The 23,465-nt window shown below is 34.6% G+C and overlaps 1 protein-coding gene across 1 annotated transcript in view; it reads right to left on the reverse strand.

The window, feature by feature from the left end:
* LOC145266330 (uncharacterized) overlaps positions 1 to 23,465 on the reverse strand; it is a 766,230-nt gene that overhangs the window by 28,061 nt on the left and 714,704 nt on the right. Inside the window, exons 18-19 of the mRNA XM_080121918.1 lie at positions 23,202 to 23,429; positions 8,522 to 8,701 (exon numbers count right to left, since the gene is read on the reverse strand). Of these exons, the coding sequence (XP_079978044.1) occupies positions 8,522 to 8,701; positions 23,202 to 23,429 (408 nt within the window). The remainder of the gene's footprint in view (positions 1 to 8,521; positions 8,702 to 23,201; positions 23,430 to 23,465) is intronic.

Genomic DNA, 23,465 nt, shown 5'->3' on the forward strand with positions numbered 1-23,465 from the left:
CATCCCTATTTAAGTTAAAACATACTTATCAAAGTATTATTATGTACATCTATATCAAAAACACTTGTAAACGTTTTTTTTTTTTCATTTTTAAATTTTTTATTTCCATACTTTGTGGACCAGGGGCGAACGCAGACCCCACAATTTTAATGAACCACTATTCTGCCAGATCAAACATACCCATTCCTGTGTATCGATACATCTTCTATCATTACATGTAATCGGTTTTTTAAAATAGTCAACCATATAGGAGCCTATTCGTGACCAGACACACACACACACACATATACACACACATTCAGCTTTATATATATATATATATATATATATATATATCCCGTGCCAGAATTATATGCAAATCGATATTTTTGTTCTAACTCCAATAGTCTTCAATGAAAATTTGTGAAATTTAGCACGTTATATGGCAAAAATAACATATCATAGCAGATATAAAATTTTAAGCTAATCTGCACAGTAATAAACAATTGGCAGCCATTTTGGTTATTTGCATTGTTTTTTTCAGCGTACCAACTTTATATGCAAACCAATGCTAAAATATGGTGAAGTGCTAAAAGATCATCGAAACATTGATTATTCTAGGAATTCGTCAATTGAGAACAACAATAATAAAGAACAAACAACTTCAATATTGTTTCACAGTACAATCCAAATCTTATATAATTGACGTTTTCATTGACAAGAGCAAAATGCCTTTGTCCATTGAAGATGTCAAACTTTCGATTTCATCTGATGAAATGTCTTTGGCAGCAGTCAGAATAGCATTCCAGAGGTCACTCTTGTAGATGTACTGCCTTCCTCTAGAGTAAATATTTTGTTTCAAGATGTTCCACAGATTTTCGATGGGATTTAAATCTGGAGAACAGGCTTGGCCATCGCATTATTTTCCCATGTCTGGCAAAAACTATCTCCACATATTCAGTGGCTATCCTTGCAGAATGAAACGGTGAATTATCATGCATGAATACCATCTTTTCCCGGAATGCCAAATTCTTATTCTTGCGCCAGGGTTCCAGATGTTCTTTAATGAACTCAAGGTAGAGTTTGGCGGTAATTTTAACTCCATCTGCGACTCTGAATGGTCCTACCAGCTCATTGCCAATGATTGTAGCCCAGAACATTACACCACCACCTCCTTGTAGACGTCTGATCCTTTGGGGGCGTAGACCCTCATTATGGTACCATCTTACCCTCCACCCATCGAGTCCATCAAGGGTCGCTCGACACTCATCGGTGAACAAAATAGTTTAAAAATTCACCTTCATGTGATCTCTTGCTCACTCCATCCTCTTTATCTTGTGGATATTCTTCAATTGAGGGCGGACCTCTGGCTTTTAAAATTTTGCAATCGTCCTTAGGATACGACAACGAGTGTATTTAGGAACATCAGGAACGCCAGCTTTTACAAAAACTTGTTTGCTAGTTTCAAGTGGGTTATGGTGAACTTCTCTCTTGATCTTGTTCATTGTTAGACGTGACAGATATGATTTCTTAAGAATTTTCCCTTTGTCAGAACGTCCATTGCAAAGTTGAGGGTTAGTACAATATTTTTATTTACTTTGTTAGTGTTTCATTCCAATATTTCGCTAAAACGCGGATTCCATGAACAAATCTTCTTTCTTAGAACTGCACGCATGTGGAACTCTGTTCCGTCTGCCTGCTTCCCTCCGGACTACAACTTGAATGTCTTCAAGTCCAATGTTAACAAATTCCTAATGAACCGCCCCCTTAATTAAACACTTCATCAAATCTCCACACTAACGTAATGTACTTGCAATAACCCTTATCCTTGAGTGGCTTCCGGGCCTTGATAAGTGGTGATCACTGTGTAAAAAAAAAAGATCGCCTCATCAAGGTTTTAGGTCCAATCCGTATTTTTTTCCTTGATTTTGTTGTTATGAGGAGGAGGAGGAGGTAATCCTTGAAGAAGAAAAATTTAAATGTGCATGCTTACAGTTATTTTAACGTGTGCGTCGCCATAGCTCCGGGTATGAATATGAAGTGAAAAGTAGTTACATACTTTTGGAAGACATTTATTTTTGAAAAGAATTTAAAGATAAATTAGAAAGCTTTGACTGCCATGAAATGATAAAATCATTTTTATTTACTTTGTGTTTCATTCCAATATTTCACTAAAAAATAGCTTCATCAGGGTTTTAGGTCCAGTCCGTATTTTTTTTTCTTCATTTTGTTGTTATGAAGAGGAGGTAATCCTTGGAGAAGAAAATGTTTTTAGCGAAATATTGGAATAAAACACCAACAAAGTAAATAAAAATGATTTTTTTCATGACATTTAAAGCTTTCTAATTTATTTTTAAATTCTATTAAAAAATAAATGTCTTCTAAAGTGTGTAATTACTTTTCACCTCATATATATATATATATATATATATATATATATATATATATATATATATATATATATATATATATATATTAGTGATGGTACGATCCCAATATTCTACCTGATTCCGATACAATTACTGATTCCGTACTAAATTCCCGATTCCGATACAATTACCGATCCTAATTCCGATTCATTACAAATCTCTAAATATTTAACTATAGGATTGTTATTTTCCCCCAGTTACCGTAAAAACACATGTTAAATGTGCAGATGTTTTCGTAAACGTAAAAATACACTTGTGGAGAGGGGATGTTCTCTCCATTTTAGTTTCACTGGTAGTTTGAAATCAATAAATATTTGTGCTATTTTATCATTCTTAACAGCAACAGGAAGTTTCATTTTAATCGAAAGCAAATTAAAAATCAAATTAAAAAGACAATTGAGAGAATCGTCTTGGCATCGGACAACAGGCACACACCAACCAATCCCTTACAACTAACATCTCCTTCTCTTTGTCAATGGACTAGAAGCTTAATTGTAAATAGAACTTATACTTTGAAATCTTTGAAATCCGTCTCTGTGCCGATTTTGAGAATAATGGCATAAGAATAGGCAGAAACCTTTTCGATTCCGATACCGATTTCGATACCGATTTCGATACCCTCAAATCTTCCGATTTTTTCGATTCCCGATTCCGATAAATCGTCCCAACACTAATATATATATATATATATATATATATATATATATATATATATATATATATATATATACTTCAGAATAGTTTTTATTTAACAATCAGTTGTTATGGAAACGTGAGATTGTAAGGTTTACAAAATATTACTAGCAGTAATATTCTATAAGTTATCCCATATAAACAAGAATTGCTCGATATGCAAGATAGAGCAAATAAATTAAATTGTAATTCAATGAATTTCCAAAAATTCTCATTGAAATGAATTTCATATCAAAGAATTTTTATTATTCTAAGCAAGACAAAGAATGCTTTAGAAAGTTAATCTACTTAACCTATAGGGTTTCGATGTCTACCATCTCATCAGAGGAGAGAAAATATTGGCAAATATTTATAAGGTATGCAACCTATTTGCTAAAGTCAGTGAGACATGGAAAGTCAAAGTCAAAATAATGAGTCCTGTAACAGGAGGATTTGCAGAAAAAGGATATGAAAGTTTTTTTTAGATCCAGATTGCTTGGTAAAATCCATGTTATGCGTTCTTTACATCCGTTTGGTAATAATGTCCAAGTTATATATTGGGTAATCCGCATAGCTGTGTAGATATCTGAATCGGGCAAGTGCTTGTATAAATTTATGCAAGCACTTGCCCAATTCGGATATCTACACAGCTATGTGGGGTTTCTAAAGCATTCTTTGTCTTGCTTAGAATAATAAAAATTCTTTGATATGAAATTCATTTTAATGAGAATGTTTGGAAATTCATTGAATTACAATTTAATATATATGTGTGTGTGTATATATACGGATATATACATACATACATATACATATATATACATACATATATATATGTATATATATATGTGTGTGTGTGTGTGTGTGTGTATGTGTGGCATCACGCTGACAAACTGGTTTTCGTTAGATCACTAAGTAAGTACCAAAGTGGATGACTGGGAATTCCACGTGCTGTATCTGCTCCTCGCTTATCTCAGCATTATTTTTTTAGTCGACTTCTGCTTGTCACTGGATTAAAGTACTGCCAATTCAAGAGATGTGTGGTTTGTGATTGTGCAACCTTGGCTTCTAAATTACAGTGCAGCTGCCCTTACAGGAGTGAACCATGGTCTTTGAGACTGAACAGAGGCGATGATGGTGATGCTATATATACAGGGTGTCCACAAAGTCTGGCTACTTAATGTAGCCAGACTTTGTGGACACCCTATAGATTATGCAGCCAGACTTTGTGGGCACCATGTAGATTATGCAGCCAGACTTTGTGGACGGACACCCTGTAGATTATGCAGCCAGACTTTTTGGGCACCATGTAGATTATGTAGCCAGACTTTGTGGGCACCCTTTAGATTATGTAGCCAGACTTTATGGGAACCCTTTAGATTATGAAGCCAGACTTTGTGGACACTCTGTAGATTATGTAGTCAGAATTTGTGAGCACCCTGTATAATAGTGGAATAGCGCAACGGTTAGAAGCTCCGACTGTCATATGGACGGTGGGGTTTCGATCCTGACTTGAGCTAGTTGCTTGTCTAGCCGCACTGATGATCTGTGAAACAGCGAAACAGTACTGTATGTGGGTGACTATACACACACACACACACACACACACACATATATATATATATATATATATATATATATATATATATATATATGTATATATAACATTATTGGTTACATATGTGCATACATGTTTCAGTGGAGTCTCAATATATATATATATTTCCCAAAAATCTCTGACATTGATGTGGAGGAGACTAGAACTTGCTACTATGGTTTCAAATGATCTAAAATACGAACAAGAGGAGACTTGATTCCAAATATTTCTCATATGTTATATGTCCCCTTTTTCGGAAATAGGCTACGATTATGAATATCTCCAGTATCAAACAATCCTGTGTCTGTGGGTGTATTTGTGCTTATATCTGCGCTTATGTTTAGGTTTGACAAATGGGTACACAGGTTATTATTATATAAATAGTTCAATTTAACCACGGTTGGACAACCTCACACCCAGCTTTGCATTTGCACTAAGCCCCCTGATTATAAAATAGCTAATTAACCACAGTATATGAAGCATTCACCAAACATTGATTCCAACCCAACAAACAGCAAAGCCACCTCATCGATGGATCGCCTCCAAACAGAAATATATACATTTTAAATAAATTTATTTAAACCAGATCACACTACGACAACAAGCGTAATGAACAAACTCTATCTCAGTATCAAGCTACTTTTAAATATATCCTCAAAATTAAAAGCACCCAATTTAACTCACTTAAATAAATAATCCCCCAAGCATTCCAAAACCTCAGACCACGACTCGTCTCCACCTCCACCTCACCCACTCACCTATCAGCACAGCTAAAACCGTACGCCCACACCATCTCATAACACTCCGATTTAAAATCAAAAGAATATCCATTTCCCATTTGAACTTAAAATTAATAGGTCAACACTTTTACCGAATACTAAAATACAACTCCCTCCACCGAAGAAATTCCATTAAGCACCTGCCTGTTCGCCCAATGTTAACCATCCCACCTTCTCTTTTACTCTCTCTACTTCACCCCACCCTCCTCTTTCCCTCATCTAAAAGGCTTCCCTCACCCACTTTCAACAAAAACGCTGACTAGCATTTTACTGGGATCCACACCAGAAGCTAGCTGTCCAACGCATCGTTCTGAATATAATCTCCCGGATTATTTTGCTACCCATACCATTGCTTTCGGGGTCTATTGCATTCAATGCTGATATTCTATTATCCACGGAGATATATACAATGGAATGGTATATCCATTCAACATCTGATACACTGTATCAACACCTAAATAAATTTTGGATTACATCTACCAAAACACTCAACGCACCAACGAATACGGCTGCCCCATATACCTTTCGGAAAATCAATAAGGAGCAACCACGCTTTTTTTGTTATATGTGATTACTGCCTTCTCCCCTGGACCAATATTCTGCCTACCTGGATTTATAACCTCGGATGACACTGTACTCCTTCCGATAATGGACTGTCCAGGTTGTACCAAATTCCCTATTCCCATAATTATTTCCATATAATTATCATTCACCACTCAAAAAAACATTTTCAATATTTGTGCTGAAAAGCAAATTAAGTGTCTATTCACAGCTGAACATTTTGCTAACCGCATTTCATTTCCTCTGATGATATGAGCCATTATTGAAAATCCATGGATTAAGGAAATTTACATAACCCCTTCTATATATTCCTTTTGTCAAACAGTAAATTCTTAATTCGAATATATGTGTCTGTATGTTGGTTTTTCAGAATTTAAATTTAACCACAAAACTTATATATTGCTCTATCCTTAAATATTGAGCTTCTCCTTTTTGGCTAGGATCATCCTAAAAGTATTACTTCAAGTAATATCTATCAGGATTTTTCATCTGAATTCTAATCAGTGTCTTATCTCGCTTATATATATATATGTATATATATATATATATATATATATATATATGTGTGTGTGTGTGTGTGTGTATATATATATATATGCATGTATATAAATATACATATATATCCATGTATACATACACATATATATACACATATCTACCTATATATATATATATGCATGAATACGTACATGTGCATATATGGATAAATTAATGTTATCCCATTTTTTAAAAGATGGAATCGCTCGATCATCGAAGACAAGATTCCAGCAGGCATATTTTATACTACGGATATCGGCCTCTATGGAAATGATCGATTAGCCATAATAAAAGACTCCAACAAAGTCAAGGGGTATAAAAGAAAATCATACACAAGGAAATGAAAAAATTAGGCCTAAAAGTAGACGTGCTAGCTAACATAAAACTTACAAACGTCCTGGACGTCACGTGAAATTTAGTTAAGAACACATGTGAACCCTACTTAAAAGATAACGCTAATCCAGTATACGTAAACCCTAAGTCCAATCACCCACCATCAATTTTAAAACAGATTCCTAACTCTATGTATTTAATAGGTCAATCAATATCTACGAAACAGCCCTAAAAAATAATGGATACAAAAATATTGATGTCAAATATAAGCAAAGAAGCACTAATAACAATAAAATTAAAAATAGAAGAAAAAGAAATATAATCTGGTATACGGCGCCATACAACCAAATGTTAAAAACAAAACTTTCTAGATCTCATCGAAAAGCACTTTCCCGTAACCAATCCATTACACAAAATTTTAAATAAAAGTAACCTGAAGTTATCATACAGCTGCTGCAAAAATTTAGAGATGATAATTAAAGCACATAATAACAAAATATTAAATAAAAGCAATGAAAACAACAACAAAATAAACAATAAAAAAGTAGACACGATGACAAAAATAAAACTAACACAAAGAATACATATGTAACTAGTAGAAATAATAATAATAATAATAATAATAATAATAATAATAATAATAATAATAATAATAATAATAATAAACCAACTCCGGACAACGACAACCATAGTAGGAATAAAAATAAAAATACTATTAATGAACAAGATAAATGCAACTATAGATCCGCACACTTTGCCCACTTCAAAATAAATGTCTAACCAAAAGTTTATCAGGCCACAATATTTGCGAAAAAAGAAACCGGAATAACAAGAAATATTACGTAGGTATGACTTTCTTAGGTCTCAAAACCCGATATTATAACCACAAAAGTACGTTAAAAAATAAAAATGAAACACTGAATGAAAACAACACTAGTAAACAAATGCTGGTAACTCAAAGAAAGCGGCGTTCGCCGGTAGTCGAATGGAAAATAGTAAGACAATCAAACACATGTAGAAGCCTAAACGATCCATGTAGATTATGTTTTCATGAAAAATTTGCTATCCTATACTTTAAAGAACCCCAACATATATTAAACTGTAGGAGAGAAATAGCGAACAACTGTGTATACTGGATAAACTTTACTCTAGGATATCGATAAAAAATTATTTTAAAATTAACAATAACAATAGAAAATAAACAAATAAAATAAACACACATATACATAAATTACCACACACACACACACACACACACACACACACACACACACACACACACACATATATATATATATATATATATATATATATATAAACTAACATAATATTAAAAAACACACACATTTAACTACACCTAGTTTTAAAATAGGCCAGATCACTAGATATCTACGCTTCCCACTTAGAAAGCACACACGAAGGAAGGGCTGAACCCAAGGTCAACTGGGCCTTTGTCCTGTAGAGACACGTGGGTTACGTCACAGCCGAGATGAGAAGTCACACGTGGCTGTAGAAAGGTTAAAACCTGAAACACTGAGTTAAATTTCTTTTCTCTTTCTTTACATAGGATCATTGCGACGGAATCTACAACGTGTTGGGCGCCTACATATTAACAACTATGTTACGTTAGTTCTTACCTGCTCGTCTTAAGGATAATCGCTTATCTAACTGCATTGTGTGCGTGATTACATAGAAGCGTTCCAAAGTGATGATGGTCAAGGTGTAGACGCTCATCTCGCTTGACACCGTTCCCAAAATCCCGGCCACTTGGCACCACGGGCTAGTCTGCCAATCCAATGCGAATTTCTTGAATTCACCTGAAAAATAAAATGATCAAACAAGTACTTTTTAAAATACTATATACATTAGAATCCCGAGATACGGCATTAAATATTGTAACAAAATACAGTACAGTATAAAAAAAACATGTATATAATCAAAAAACATTATAAATAATACCGTAAGGTGGGGGAAATACCGTAACCAGGGGCAATCCCCCATTGTATTCCACACCGTAACCTGAAAAAAAAACGTATCCTAGGGCCACCGTATCCAGGGGTTATACTGTAAAATCTACGATCACTATTTAAAAATATGAGTTATCTCCCCTGTGAATTACGTTCCCTATATTTCGTGTCTTTTTTTGTTATCGTCGATTAATTACTTAAAAGATTGTCTATAGTCTTTTTTCATAACTAGGGCTGTGACAACAGCATATCCTTTTCATTTTCTTGACTCTTTAGTATATATCCGTTAATATCTTATATGTTTTTATATAGACGGATGTAGTTCTCGGTTGATTAAGTGTGTCTAACTGTGTCGGATATATACCCGAGGGTCAAAGGAATGAAAAGAATACTCTGTTGTCACATCCCTATCCCCCCCCGGAATTAATCCCTACTGTAGTCACGTAAATTCTTGCGAGTATAGAACAAACGACGTCGAAGTTTTGTTCGCGTTTCTCCTGCGACGAAACGTCAGCTTAATTTCTTTGACCTTCTGAGTCTTGTAATTGTATCCCTAGTAATTACTTCCTTCCATAGTTGCTGTCTCATCACCTTTTGGTCAACTGATCCTCTGGCCTGCTTTGTGTAGGATCGAAACCGCTATCTTCAGAGAATGCTCACCTGGACCCGTACAGACTCAACGCCTCTATCCACTGCGCCACGCAGAGGATTAGTTGGCCAGAACGTGCTGAAACCACAACAACTATGGAAGGCAGTAATTACTGGGGGATACAGTTACAAGACTTTGCATTCCTATCCCGTCGCGGTTAATCACCCGAAGAAGGCCAGAGGATTAGTTAGCCGAAACGTGGTGAAACAACAACAACTAATAAGATGAGTATAACAGTCCGAAAAAAAAATGAATATACGCTCAAATATATTTTAATTCATACAGATTTCGTATTTATTATTATAGAGCCAATTCTCCATTGATTATTATATTGTACCCAATATATAGTAGTGATTTGAAAAAAGTTAAAAAAAAAATAGATATATAACTTGGGTGCCACCAGCTAGAATCGAACCAGCCTTAGTCGTTAAGTTTGAGAAGTTTGCTAGAAATGGCAGGCAGATTCAGATTTTTCGTATAATAGTAAACTAATTTGTACACTATTTTCGAATTCAGACAGACAGATCCTATTTAAAATGCCTCTCCACGAGACGGAGTTAAACGCCAGGGTCATTTTTTTTATGTGGAGAAAAGGGAACAAAAAATAAAAATTGTCTCAGTCGTGAAGGATTTCTCCTCCACTAACAGAGAACAAGAAATTGAAGTGTAGCATCTGAAGAACAGATGCTACACTTTGATCTTGGCGCAAAGGCAAAGAATTCAGACAGACAGATATCAAATCTCCATTAGCAATAACATATTTGAACTATTATTCTTATAAAAGAGCTATTCTGAAAAAAAAAAAAAGATCTGCTGGTTAGCTGTGTTTAACGCATTAAAACTAGAAGATGAAAAGTTGAAAATATTTAGTGGACGCCATCTTGAAAAATATATTTCCAGAGGTCAGATTATCGTTGACGTTCAACACGTTCTGAATCAAATTTAGCACCAAAATAGGATTTTCCTACATTCAGGATAACCTATGAAAAAGTTATTCGAATTTGTATGGATTTTGCATTAAACACGTTGGACGTCATTTGAAAAATGAGATATTGTTCTGTGGCTTCTGATACTGTTAAACGTGTTTACAAAACCTCATATATGATTTCATGAGCATTTTATCGAATTTGGCAGCCGCGTTGGACTAGCCACCTATCTTGAAAATGCTGCTGCGAAACCTGACATAGTTATATGGAATAAGTTAGAGAGAGTTGCAACCTTCTGTCTATAAACTGGTTTGTATGTCGACACATACAGATAACCGTTATACACTCACCAATATAAAAAACATTTATACACCAGATAATAACATATTGAAAGACGTAACACACATTAGACGACACGTTAAAAACATAAAGAGACTAATATGAAAATGCTGCTGTCAAACCTGACATAGTTATATGGAATAAGTCAGAAAGAGTGGCAACCTTGGTTGAAGTGAATGTCCCTAATGATGGAGGTCTGAACAGAGCTGAAAGGGAGAAACAGACCAAATATCAAGGTCTCATGTATGATATGAAAAGAAACTGGAATCTTAGGGAGATATCAATCATACCAGTTATTATAGCTGTAACAGGGCTTATGAAGAAGAACCTGAAGTTCTACCTAACTAATATTCCTGGTTAACCAAGTGTAAAAGAGCGAGGATACTAAAAAGAGCTTTCGGTTGGTTTCAATAAAAAAGCAGGGCAATGTTGGCAGCTGGTTTGGTTGCCCCATATCCAACGTTACAATTTTTAAAGGAAGAAAAAAATACAAAAAAAAAGAAATAAAAAAGGGAATATATACCAGAAAGAAAAGTTGTGTAAATGCGTTATATACTTTCCACTATGTCTATGTAGCTATCGGAGTTTACTTTTAGGCGTCCAAAATGAAAATACTTATTTCTATGCAACTATATTATTTAATTGGAATTCATTGAGATGAGTATTATTTATTATTTTTTTTTTATCTATTGCGGACTATTATCCTCATGACGAGGATAATAGTCCGCAAGCCAGGTACGTCCAAGGATTGAATACTGTTGCCACATCTGGGCAGGAGCTGCTAGAAAGGACTTGTCCTGCCTTGATAGAGTTCAAAATAGACTTCGTAGCTTCGTAGGAGATGTCCTTTTTTCTTCCCTGCAACCTCTATCTCACAGAACAGATGTTGCGAGTTTGTCTCTGATGTATCGTTATTTTCATGGAAAGTGTTCGACTGAGCTTCAATCTATGGTCCCGCCTCGCCAAACTTTCGCAAGAAACACTCGTCTAGCTGTAAACACTATCAATAATTCCCCCCACTCTTTATCTGTGCCTAAACTTAAGCGTAGATTGTAATGTGCATCCAGAAGACAAGCGTCCGCGTGTTTGTGTGTTGTGTGGGTGCGTAAGAGAGACGGACGAAAAGGAAAAACTTACCCCGGGGCCGGCTCGGCGTCGCCGACCGAAAATAGAGAAAGAAAGGTCAAGATGGCGGCCGCCGTCTTTTGTAAAGGATGATATCTCGCAAAGTCACATGAATTCTCGCAATATGCAAATTTAGCCGGCCTGCAACGACCATAAAAGCGGGTGATTGAAAGACGTTGGGAGAGCGATGATTGACTTGGTCAGGAATCGTGTTGCTGTTGCTTCTCGTGCCGTGTGGGTGTGAGCATATCTTACCGTAGTTTGATTCCGTGCAGAACCGGTGTTTACTGGTTATTGAATTGCTTTACGTTGCTGCAACATTATACATCTACATAGAGCGCAGTACTTTTAAAGGGTTTTCCTTAGACATCTACAGAGGGCGCAGTAATTTTAAAGGACTTTCCTTACACATTTTCTACATAGATTCCATGAGCAAAACTTATTTCTTAGAACTGCACGCCTGTGGAATTGTCTTCCGTTTTCCTGCTTTCCGGCTGACTACAATATGGTTGTCTTCAAGTCTAACGTAAACAAGTTCTTGATGAGCCGTTCCATATGAGTTAACAAATTTACCGAATTGATTACTATATTGTCCAATTTCTACTGTACACTCTTTAACCCTTATCCTCGAGTGGCTTCTTGGCCTTGATAATGTGATGATGCCTATGTAAAAAAAATCTCAATAATTAATTCAAATTAAATAATATATATACCATTCGGTATGGACCCGACTATGGAAAATCAGATAATAAATAAACATGGATTTATAAGACCAAAAAATCCAACCTTGATCGCCTTTCGAGGCCCGTGGCGCATTGGATAGAGACGTTGAATTTCTATGGTTTCAAGTGAGAATTGTCTGAAGATAGCGGTTTCAATCCTACCCAAAGCCGGCCAGATGCTTACTTGGCCAAAAACGTGGTGCGACGACAACAACTATGGAAAGCAGTAATTGCAGTGAATGCAGTCAGGAGATTCAGAGTTCCTTTCCGTCGCGGTTACCACCTGAGGAAGACCAGAGGAATAGTTGGCCGAAACGTTGTGAAACAACTAAGAAAAGATGAGGATAATAGTCCGCAATAAATAAAAATTAATATCTATGCAACTAATTCGACACACGCAGCTCGAATCATTTAATAAACACAAATTAAAAAAACAAAAAAAAAACATTATAAGCGAATCAGATTTTGAGCAAATAAATATTGCATATATCTGAAAAATATAAAACCAAATTTTCCTCAATAAAATAAGCAAACATCTACGACAGAGCTAACATCGCCATGGTCTCAGCCTCTCAGCTTCGCTTCTCCGTCGGGTGCACGCACACGCAGTCATAAGCATACGCCCACTGACACTACCGGACACGACTCATTAATTTTTTTCTCATTATCGTCTGCTTATTAAAAGCAAATGTATAAACTTATTGATTTTAAATACTTTTCTCACTGAAATTTCTTTTTACGAGGAAGCCTCCAAGACCCCCTTCCATCAAAAACACAATCTTTTCCTCACCCCCCCCTCTAAATTCCACCCATCTTGGAGGAGAAATCAAACACTAACATTACCCCCACCCATCCCATCACCCACCAATTTTTTCTTTTTTCCCCTGTTTTCCTTTTCATATAGAGGACACCCCCGCTAGAAGCTGCCCGCAGGACTCTGGTTCCTTTACAAACCAATGCCAAACAGGCAGACTATCAATTAGAACAGGGTAGGGAGTGTCTTACTAACCACATCTTTATTAATTTTTCTTCCCCACACACTAGACACAAATGAAAATGAATTATTAATATTATTATTGTAATCCTTTTATTCTTTTTACATGCGAATCATTTTTTTTTTAAATTGGGTCTAAGTAGCCCCCCCTCCCGGCCACAGTATGGAAGGGTGACGCGGTATTATGGTAAAAGAAAATGCTGTAATATTATGACCCTTTAGGCTGTGATCATAGCGTAGTATCTGTTAACTGTGGAAAGCGGGGTCAAGGGTCAAAACATTATTATTATTGTTATTGTATTCATGTTAATTGATTTGAGCGACGGATGGTCGCTGGATCAGTTATTATGATTAGAAGAATAAACAATTAAATTGCGAAAGAAATGATTGACATGTGAATCGCAAAAAGAATGTGAAAATAGAAAATATATGTAAACATTATTTTGGGGTTTTGAATAAACAAATAACTAGGTGGATTAGATTGGTATGAGACACGTAATTAGGTGACGTAAGAGAACATGTGATGTAGTTAGTTTTGGGGAGATTCAGAGAGTTGAGAAATGACTACCTGAGCGGACAGACATCTAGACAGGGGTGGACCGACAGCTAGGAGCGGGCGGTATCAACAGAAAATGTAGACTAACTGCAGATCCTGTGAAAACCAACTGAGACAACTGTAATAAATTTATATTATAAAAAATATAAAGAGTTGTTTTAATGGTTTCACAAATAAGAGCAGTTGTCTCAATTGTATGGTGCTGATCGCTTCATGGTTCGTCACGGAGCAGCAGGAAGATACAGTAGAAATCTTCAAGAAAAAAAGGTATGAAGCATATATTATTCTTCTTACATATGAACTGTAAAAATATCCCGTGTGATAAGTCTGATACAACATGACTCGGTTTACACGTCAATATCATGTCTCCTGGCTAAACAACATAATACAATTTATACGTTTATTATCTGTCTGTTTAAAGAACACTATCTTACATCCACTAGATAACACATGACACGTTTTAATATATCATTTCCTCCAATATAAACCAATATTCAACAATGCTAGTTAGGAGAAAAAAAATTCGTTTAAGTTCTAAAAAGACGAGATTGACCAACCAACATCACCGCCCCTTTCTTTGAGTTGGCCTTGTGCATTAATTTTTTGTTCATTGATTTTTCTATCTTTATATTTTAACGTGAATAAAAGATTTGATATCTGAAAATAAACCAACATTATTAATCTATAATATAAATCTCACCTGTCTGTTTAAATGTATGTATGTATTTATGTTTTTATGTCTGCCTACAACTTTCGATAGAGGCGATGGATTTTCAAAAGATTGGTATCGTTTTGAAGCTTGACCCCTCGGACGAAAAATATCGAAAAATTGGCTAAAAACATTAATTCCTTCACCTTCAATTAGAAACTTTTCTACAGGGAGGGGTCGCTTTTTTTCGCCGGTATTTCCGAAAATCATCCCCTTTTTTTCGATTAACTAGCCTTAAATTAAACATACGTCACTTCTGGTTTGTGATGGGCTCAACAGCAAAGACGATACGTTTTTTTTTCACGTTCTTTTCCTCCTTCGCGGTACAGGTTCGAGCCTGCTTGCCTGCTACACTTCTTTTTTTGCTCAACACACACCTCCAAACACCCGGGCAAGGCCGGGCAGACAGGCTAGTTTTTAATCAAATGTAATTTGTTTTATTGAGTGGGGAAGTATGGATTACGATATTTCGATCCCGTGGAGAATTATTGTCTAGGACTTCATCAATATTTCAGCCAATGAATCCCCCTTGTTTTACACGGACTCTAAAATATGAAAAAAAAAATTGGATGTTTTCGTATCTATGCAAACTTCCATTTTCAACATATATAAAAAAATATATATTTTTGGATCCCCCGACAAATGGAAGGTGGATCTGTAAATTCACCATCGTCCGTTTGTCTGTTTGTCTGTTCGTCTGTCCGCGCTTTTTCTCAATAACTACGCCTTGAAATTTTTTAAAATTTTGCACAAACATTAAACATGATATGAGTAAAAAAGAAACAGAACAGATTTTCCGGGAAAACTCCGGTTGCCATCCTCCCACAGGGGGTGCCTTTCGGGTTAAAATGGCTAAAATTGACACTTTTGTGCTTATTAAAAAAAACTGATGCCTTAAATTTTTATAAAACTTTCTGAAAAGTGTAACTAACTGATTTCTATATAATTTTGTTTGTTTATACTTCGCTATAACTCTTGGGTGTGCCCCAAGGGCTCTTTTAGTGCTAATAAAAAGACTCAATTTTTGGAACTATTTTACCATATTTGTCCAAAATTTTCTGTGTATGTCTATTTAGTAGTTCTTGCATTGATATGAATAGACTTATGCATCTATAGCTTTAAAATTTCATCTTTCTGCTGCATATATTGACGGTGTGAGATTCTTAAAAAGCAACTTCTGTCATGGATGTGCCTCAGTAGCAGAGATGAGTCATTGAATTCTTCCATGCAGAAAAAATTGAACATTCACCAGCGCCTGCTGAACGTTTACAAAGCCCATGCAGTTGATGTCAGCGTAGTAAAGGAGATGGCTTCGTGGATTTCAAGAAATGTGAATGACAAAGCGCGCTCCGGACGTCCGTGCACAACCAGTATCCTATCGCTGGCAAAAATGCACTGAGAATAGAGGTGACTATATAAAAAAAAATAAATTCTGTGTCAAAAAAGATCGCTCGCTCATTTTAATGGTACCACTTTAGTTTTCGTAGCTCTTCAACGTTTTGAGTTAAAAATAGGAGGCACTACTTTTGGAACGAAACTCGTATTTGTAAAAGTGAAAGTTTAAACAGATGTGTAAGCATCGAATGTTTATTCATATTTTTAGGGTATTTGCAAGGCTTAGAGGATTCATTAATTGAGATATTAAGAATGACTTATTCGGTTACAACAAATTACAGGTTTAAAAAATTTGCATGCCACATGAGATCTGTTTTGGTGTACGAAAAGTATCCTGATATTAAATTTGACCTTTATTTCTCTAAATTGGACATCGTTTTCATCTTCTATAGTATAGATCTCACTTGTCTGTTTAGATGTATGTATGTACGTATGTATGTATGTGTGTATGTATGCCTAAAACTTTCGTCAGAGGCGATGGATTTTCACAAAATCGGTATCATTTTTAAGCTCGTCCCTTCGGACGAGAAATATCGAAAAATTGGTTAAAAAGAACTGGCCAAAAACATTAATTCCTTCACCCTCAACGGAGCAGTTTTCTACAAGGCGGGGTCGCTATTTTTCAAACATTTTCGAAAGTCATCAACTTTTTTTGATTGATTAGCCTTAATTTAAACCTTTATAACTTCCGGTTTGGCGATGGACGCAACGGCAAAGACGTCACGTTTTTTTCCACGTTCTTTTCTTCCCTCGCTGTACGGGTTCGAGCCTGCCTACTACCACTTTTTTTTTTTTTGCTCAACACGCACTTCCAAACACCCGAGTAACGCCGGAAACCTAGGCTAGTCTACTGTAAATCATATTTCATTATTACTGATTATTTTTACTGATTATTATTACTGATTATTATTACTGATTATTATTACTGATTATTTTTACTGATTATTATTACTGATTATTATTACTGATAATTTTTACTGATTATTATTACTGATTATTATTACTGATTATTTTTACTGATTATTATTACTGATTATTATTACTGATTATTATTACTGATTATTTTTACTGATTATTATTACTGATTATTATTACTGATTATGGATGAAAAACAAAATTGTCAGTTTAAACAACATTTGTTCTCTTAACCCTCTCGTGTTGAGTATTAGTCTTCCATTTTTAGATTCCAGCAGTAATCTGCAATCATGCCAGAGTTCCATTTTCCTTTAAAACGTTTCTTCATCACTAAAATATCCTGATGAAATCTTTCGGCCATGTTCTTCACTCGCATCACTAAGATTCTCTGCAAAATCCCTGAAAGTGACAAGCTTGCAAAAAACTATAGCTAATTTAACAAAAAGAAGGCCAGCTATCGATTTTCCATATCTTTGTGCATATAAAAATTACAATGTAATTTTTCAGTGTTATTTTTTAGTGTTATTTTTAGTGTTATTTTTTAGTGTTATTTTTCAATGTTATTTTTTAGTGTAATTTTTCAGTGTAATTTTTTAGTGTAATTTTTCAGTGTAATTTTTTAGTGTAATTTTTCAGTGTAATTTTTTAGTGTAATTTTTCAGTGTAATTTTTTAGTGTTATTTTTCAGTGTAATTTTTTAGTGTTATTTTTTAGTGTTATTTGTCAGAGTTATTTTTAGTGTTATTTTTTAGTGTTATTTTTCAATGTTATTTTTTAGTGCAATTTTTCAGTGTAATGTTTTAGTGTTATTTTTCAGTGTAATTTTTTAGTGTTATTTTTAGTGTTATTTTTCAATGTTATTTTTTAGTGTAATTTTTCAGTGTAATTTTTTAGTGTTATTTTTAGTGTTATTTTTTAGTGTTTTTTAGTGTTATTTTTTAGTGTTATTTTTAGTGTTATTTTTTAGTGTTTTTTTCAATGTTATTTTTTAGTGTATTTTTTCAGTGTAATGTTTTAGTGTTATTTTTCAGTGTAATTTTTAGTGTTATTTTTTAGTGTTATTTTTCAATGTTATTTTTTAGTGTAATTTTTCAGTGTAATTTTTTAGTGTTATTTTTCAGTGTAATTTTTTAGTGTTATTTTTAAGTTTTATTTTTTAGTGTTATTTTTCAGTGTTAATTTTTAGTGTTATTTTTCAATGTTATTTTTCAGTGTAATTTTTTAGTGTTATTTTTCAGTGTAATTTTTAGTGTTATTTTTTAGTGTTATTTTTTAGTGTTATTTTTTTAGTGTAATTTTTCAGTGTAATTTTTAGTGTAATTTTTTAGTGTTATTTTCAGTGTAATTTTTCAAGTGTAATTTTTCAAGTGTAATTTTTCACGTGTAATTGTTCAAGTGTCATTTTTCAAGTGTCATTTTTCAAGTGTCATTTTTCAAGTGTAATTTTTCAAGTGTCATTTATCAGTGTAATTTTTCAAGTGTAATTTTTCAGTGTAATTTTTCAGTGTAATTTTTCAGGTGTTTGTTTAGAGCTTTAAATTTTCTACTGGTCAGAAAAATTATGGTCAAAACTTTCTTACCCTATCATGCAGGAGGAAACGATGAAATTGTCGCTCTAAAGGAACCAACACTACATCTTCATTTTAAAAAATTTTATTGAAAAAAAAAAACAACAACGACAAAAACAATTCAGGTGACTTGATTATCTAGTAGAGCTTACATCTATACAATGTAGCCGCCTTCAGCCTCAATCTCCGTCCCAATACAGGACAGCAACTGGAAGCATGCCTTTTCCACAATCGCAGACGGGGGCTAGGCAATTACTCGGCGGATAGCAGCGATCAGGCTGGCTTTTGCATTGTGGGAGGTTATGTTGGTGATGTTCTCGACGTATTACCAACGAAGTAGTCCAGCGGGTTAAGGTCGGAGGAGGAGGAGACAAGTGAGAGAAAGGTACAAAGCCGTAGCTCTTTTTCTAAAGCCAAGCCTGGGTCTCTTTGGACATGTGGGCCAGTGCTGAGTCCTGCTGCCACACCCAAGGTCTGCCGGCGATCACCTGATTGCACCAGGGTATCACTACATACTACAGCACATCCAGGTACACTTTGGTGTTGACTTTCAAGCCGACTTCGAAGATGTGAGGTGACATGATGTGGCTCGCACTTGAAACCACAGCAAAGATCATAACCGTAGCTGGAAACTTCATTAAGCTGTGCCCTCAAGCGTTGAACCGCCCAGATTTGCATTTTGAGGGTGTTGGCAATGGTCTTGTTCACATAAATTGGATCGGTAGAGAGCATGAGTTGTACAGCGGCGCATCTCCGATCTTGCTCGTTGTACTTTGTGTTAATCTGGCATGACAGAAGGCTGCTATCGCCCTTGGGATTTGTACACAATTAGCCAAACTAGTAGATGGTCTGCAACAAAAGAAAACCTGTTTTCATGAAACGGAAGTGGAATCATGTTGGCTCTTTCTATAGCGATAATTTTATCGTTCCACCCTGTATACGATGTTTTTCTTAATTTTCTTAGAATAATAATTGGCATCTGAGTTCAAGCAGTGCTACCTGGGTGGTCAATTCACCGACAGCTGGTGTCTATATATTCTGATAGGACAGTGAAAAAATTTTTTTTTAGTTTTTTTTAGCTTAGCCTGACGAATGGTCGCAATGCGCTAATGTGGATCTAATTAGGCGTTAATATTTTAAAACTTAACATCACTAATGAGCTATGGCTTTTGTGTTCGTTCGTGGCGGATTCTGTTTGTCTTATTACCAGTCTGTTCTTGGCCAATAAATCTACCTCTTATTATTATATAAAAGGAAGTTTGTCTGTGTATGTGTATGTGGTGGTGTTCGCGCGCGTGCGTGTGTGTAAGAGTTTGTTTCCTGTGGACTCGGAAACGGCTGGGCCATTTGTTTTAGAATTTCACGCGAAGATACTTGATGTATTTGTAAATATCTTATAATATGTTTCAATCACGCCGTTTTTCAATTATTTGGAAACATATTATTAGGTATTTACAGCTTCTCTTCCAATTTTCGGATTTTAATCGCATCAAAACGAACTTTATCTCCTTTTGACGGATTGATTGTTGCTATTTCTTTTGATGAGTTAAGGGCAAAGTAGATTCACTGATTGATATAATAATTAAGTGATTGATTTTGTGCTACGAAACAGATACTGTCAAGAATTGTTAATGTCAACTGAATTAAAGGAATAAATTATAAGATGGTCAACATCATGAACTTTGGAATATCGTCTGTCGTCTTCTATTCACTATATTGCTGGGTAATTATATTGAGCTTCTTAAATAAGGATTGGTATATATTATAATAAAATATATTTCCACAGGAATATATATTTTCCGAAACGATCGTACAATCTAATAATTTTCTAATTCAAAATTATGAATCATTTTACTCAATATAAAAATAGATCTATGATATCTATACCTATTGAGCTTATTATATATCTACATTACAATGAGCACTGTTTTCTTTTAATAGTATTAATACCTTTACTAGTACATTAAAATAAACTCTGCTTTTAAGACTCTAGGTATAATTCCCTCAAAATTAATATATATATATATATATATATATATATATATATATATATATATATATATATATATATATATATATACTACCCGTGACCCGTTGAGTGAGTATGTTATATTAGTTATGGAATGAATGTATGAGCGTAACACTTGTGGCGTAAAGAAAATATTTTTTTTTACATAACAGAAACATTTCTATGAAAGTATATTAAAATGAACAAGAATATAGATAGATTTCTATGAGTCGTTCTGTTTATTATAATTGATTATTTTTGAAAAACAAAATTTACAGTTACTGAATTATAAGTGGTTGGCCATACTTATAGGTAAATGTGCACTGAACAGATACCATAATACTTATTATAGTTAAATTCAAATTTTGATATATCTACTTTTTTTTTACATCGTTCATTTCTGTATTACGTTTAAGTTATTTTAAACCCGCTCTTCCCATGATAAATAATAATTTCGAAATAATAACGTTAATATTTCAGCGTCCCAATTGTTCATTTGTTTTTTGTTTATTTTAAACCCCACTCTTCCTATGTTAAATAATAAATTTCGAAATAATAACGTAAATATTTCAGCGTCCCAATTGTTCTTTTGTTTTTTGTTTATTTTAAACCCCACTCTTCTTATGTTAAATAATGATTTCGAAATAATAACGTTAATATTTCAGCGTCCCAATTGTTCTTTCTTTTTTTATCGCGTTTAAATTATCCAAATAAACAATTGTTAATACTGTCTGCTTTTTTTAGCATCGTTTATTTCTGTATTACGTTACGATATTCCAACGGTCTCACAGCTAGAGATGAAAGAATTAACAAATGATGAGACATAGGTCATTCTAAATCACCACATATTTGAGAGTCGTAAAATATATGAGTTTTTCCCGTTTCTTTATTTAAAGAAATTTTGTCGACTGGCAAACGAATGGTTTACGACTTTTAGTCGCCCCAAGAAATTTTCAATCGATTGTGGCGGCCGGTCGTATAAAGTCTCAAAGGCTGTATATATGGAATTATTTTCACAGCTCAAAGAACGCCGCAGCCCACAAGAGCCATGCCAGCCAACGAACCAGAAGTCTAGACTCAAGTTTTGCCCTCAGCCAACGGACCGGAAGTCTAAGACTCAAGTTAATATAATCATCATTAATATAATCATCATGAGCCCAAATGAGGTCGACACTCAAGTCTTAGACTTCCGGTTCGTTGACTGGCATGGCTCTTGAAGGCTGCGGCGTTCTTTGGGTTCTGGGAATGATTATATATAATCTCTCACATTCTGAATATATATATATATATATATATATGTATATATATATATATATATATATATATATAATATAAAGCTGAACATCCTATATGGTTGACTATTGTAGAAAACTGATCACATATAATGATAGAAGATGTATCGAGACACAGGAATGGGCATGTTTTATCTGACATAATGATGATTCATTAAAATTGTGGGGTCTGCGTACGCGCCTGGTCCACAAAGTATGGAAATAAAAAAATCAAAAATTAAAAAAAAACGTTTACAAGTGTTTTTGATATAGATGTACATAATAATACTTTGATAAATATGTTTTAACTTAAATAGGAATGGTATATATCTTATACTGCAGAAAATTGGCAAAGATTGTTTACAAATTACAAAAGTGTCGTGAGAACAAGAAAAAATGGTCGACACGGTACGGTTATATTTTTAGAGTCTCGATAATTACTTAAAAATAAAAATAAAACAAATTGATGGTAGAAATTAATCCAATAAATGTTATAATAACGTTTATTGGGCGGGTTTTCTCCAGTCCTTTGCTTTATTTTAATTTTTAGCCTATAATAGAGCCTCTTTGTTTTTGTTTTTTTTTTGTGCTCCATCCCAACTATTATCAATGGACCTGAGGTAATCTCGTCAGCATCAGACAAAGCCAAACTCTTTGTCAAGAACTTCGCAGCTAATTCTACCCTTTGCGATCAAGGCTGCCAACCCCCAATATTTCCTCCTGTATCAGAAAACACGCTATGTGATATACGTATATCTGTACGTGATGTTGCCAAGCTAATCAAAAACCTTGATTCCAGTTAAAGATGACTTTCTAAATAATCTTCAGAAGCTGAAGAGTGGGTTTCTTAACTACTCTGTACTTTCACCTAACAATTTGATAAATAAATAAACTTGGGAAATTGACACTCTCGCCGGTTTATATTACTGATAAAACTGATTTTAAAATGATGCATGAAGCAGGACGTAAAATGTATAAAATTTTAAACAAACCTATAAAAAGAGGTAGCGACTCTACTGAGGAATATCGACGGGGCTGCTCAGATATTTTTGTATGCCAGTGTACTTCCTCTTACGCGCTAGTTTTTCAATCCCAACGTTGTATCTAACCTCCTAGGTAGGGGAGGTAAATAGAATCTAAAAATAGGAAAAATACCAAGATAGTGTCACTTACCAAGCGTACCAGCGTCGACGACGGCCAGAAAGCCCAAGTAGAGACCCATGAACAGATCAGCCGTCGCCAAGTTACAGATGAGGAAACGTTGGACGTCCATCTTTGATTTACTGGTTATGGACACGAAGAGAACCACACTGTTTCCGAGAAGGGCCAACTGGAGGACCACCCAGACGCCGCATCGGAGGTACCACCAACCAAAGAGGTCGTCGCAAGGGAGGAAAGGATCTGAAAATAAATAAAATGAAAAGAATAAATAAAACA

Source organism: Euprymna scolopes, chromosome 41, assembly GCF_053919585.1.
Source record: "Euprymna scolopes isolate OS-2025 chromosome 41, ASM5391958v1, whole genome shotgun sequence".
Lineage (NCBI taxonomy): Eukaryota > Metazoa > Mollusca > Cephalopoda > Sepiida > Sepiolidae > Euprymna > Euprymna scolopes.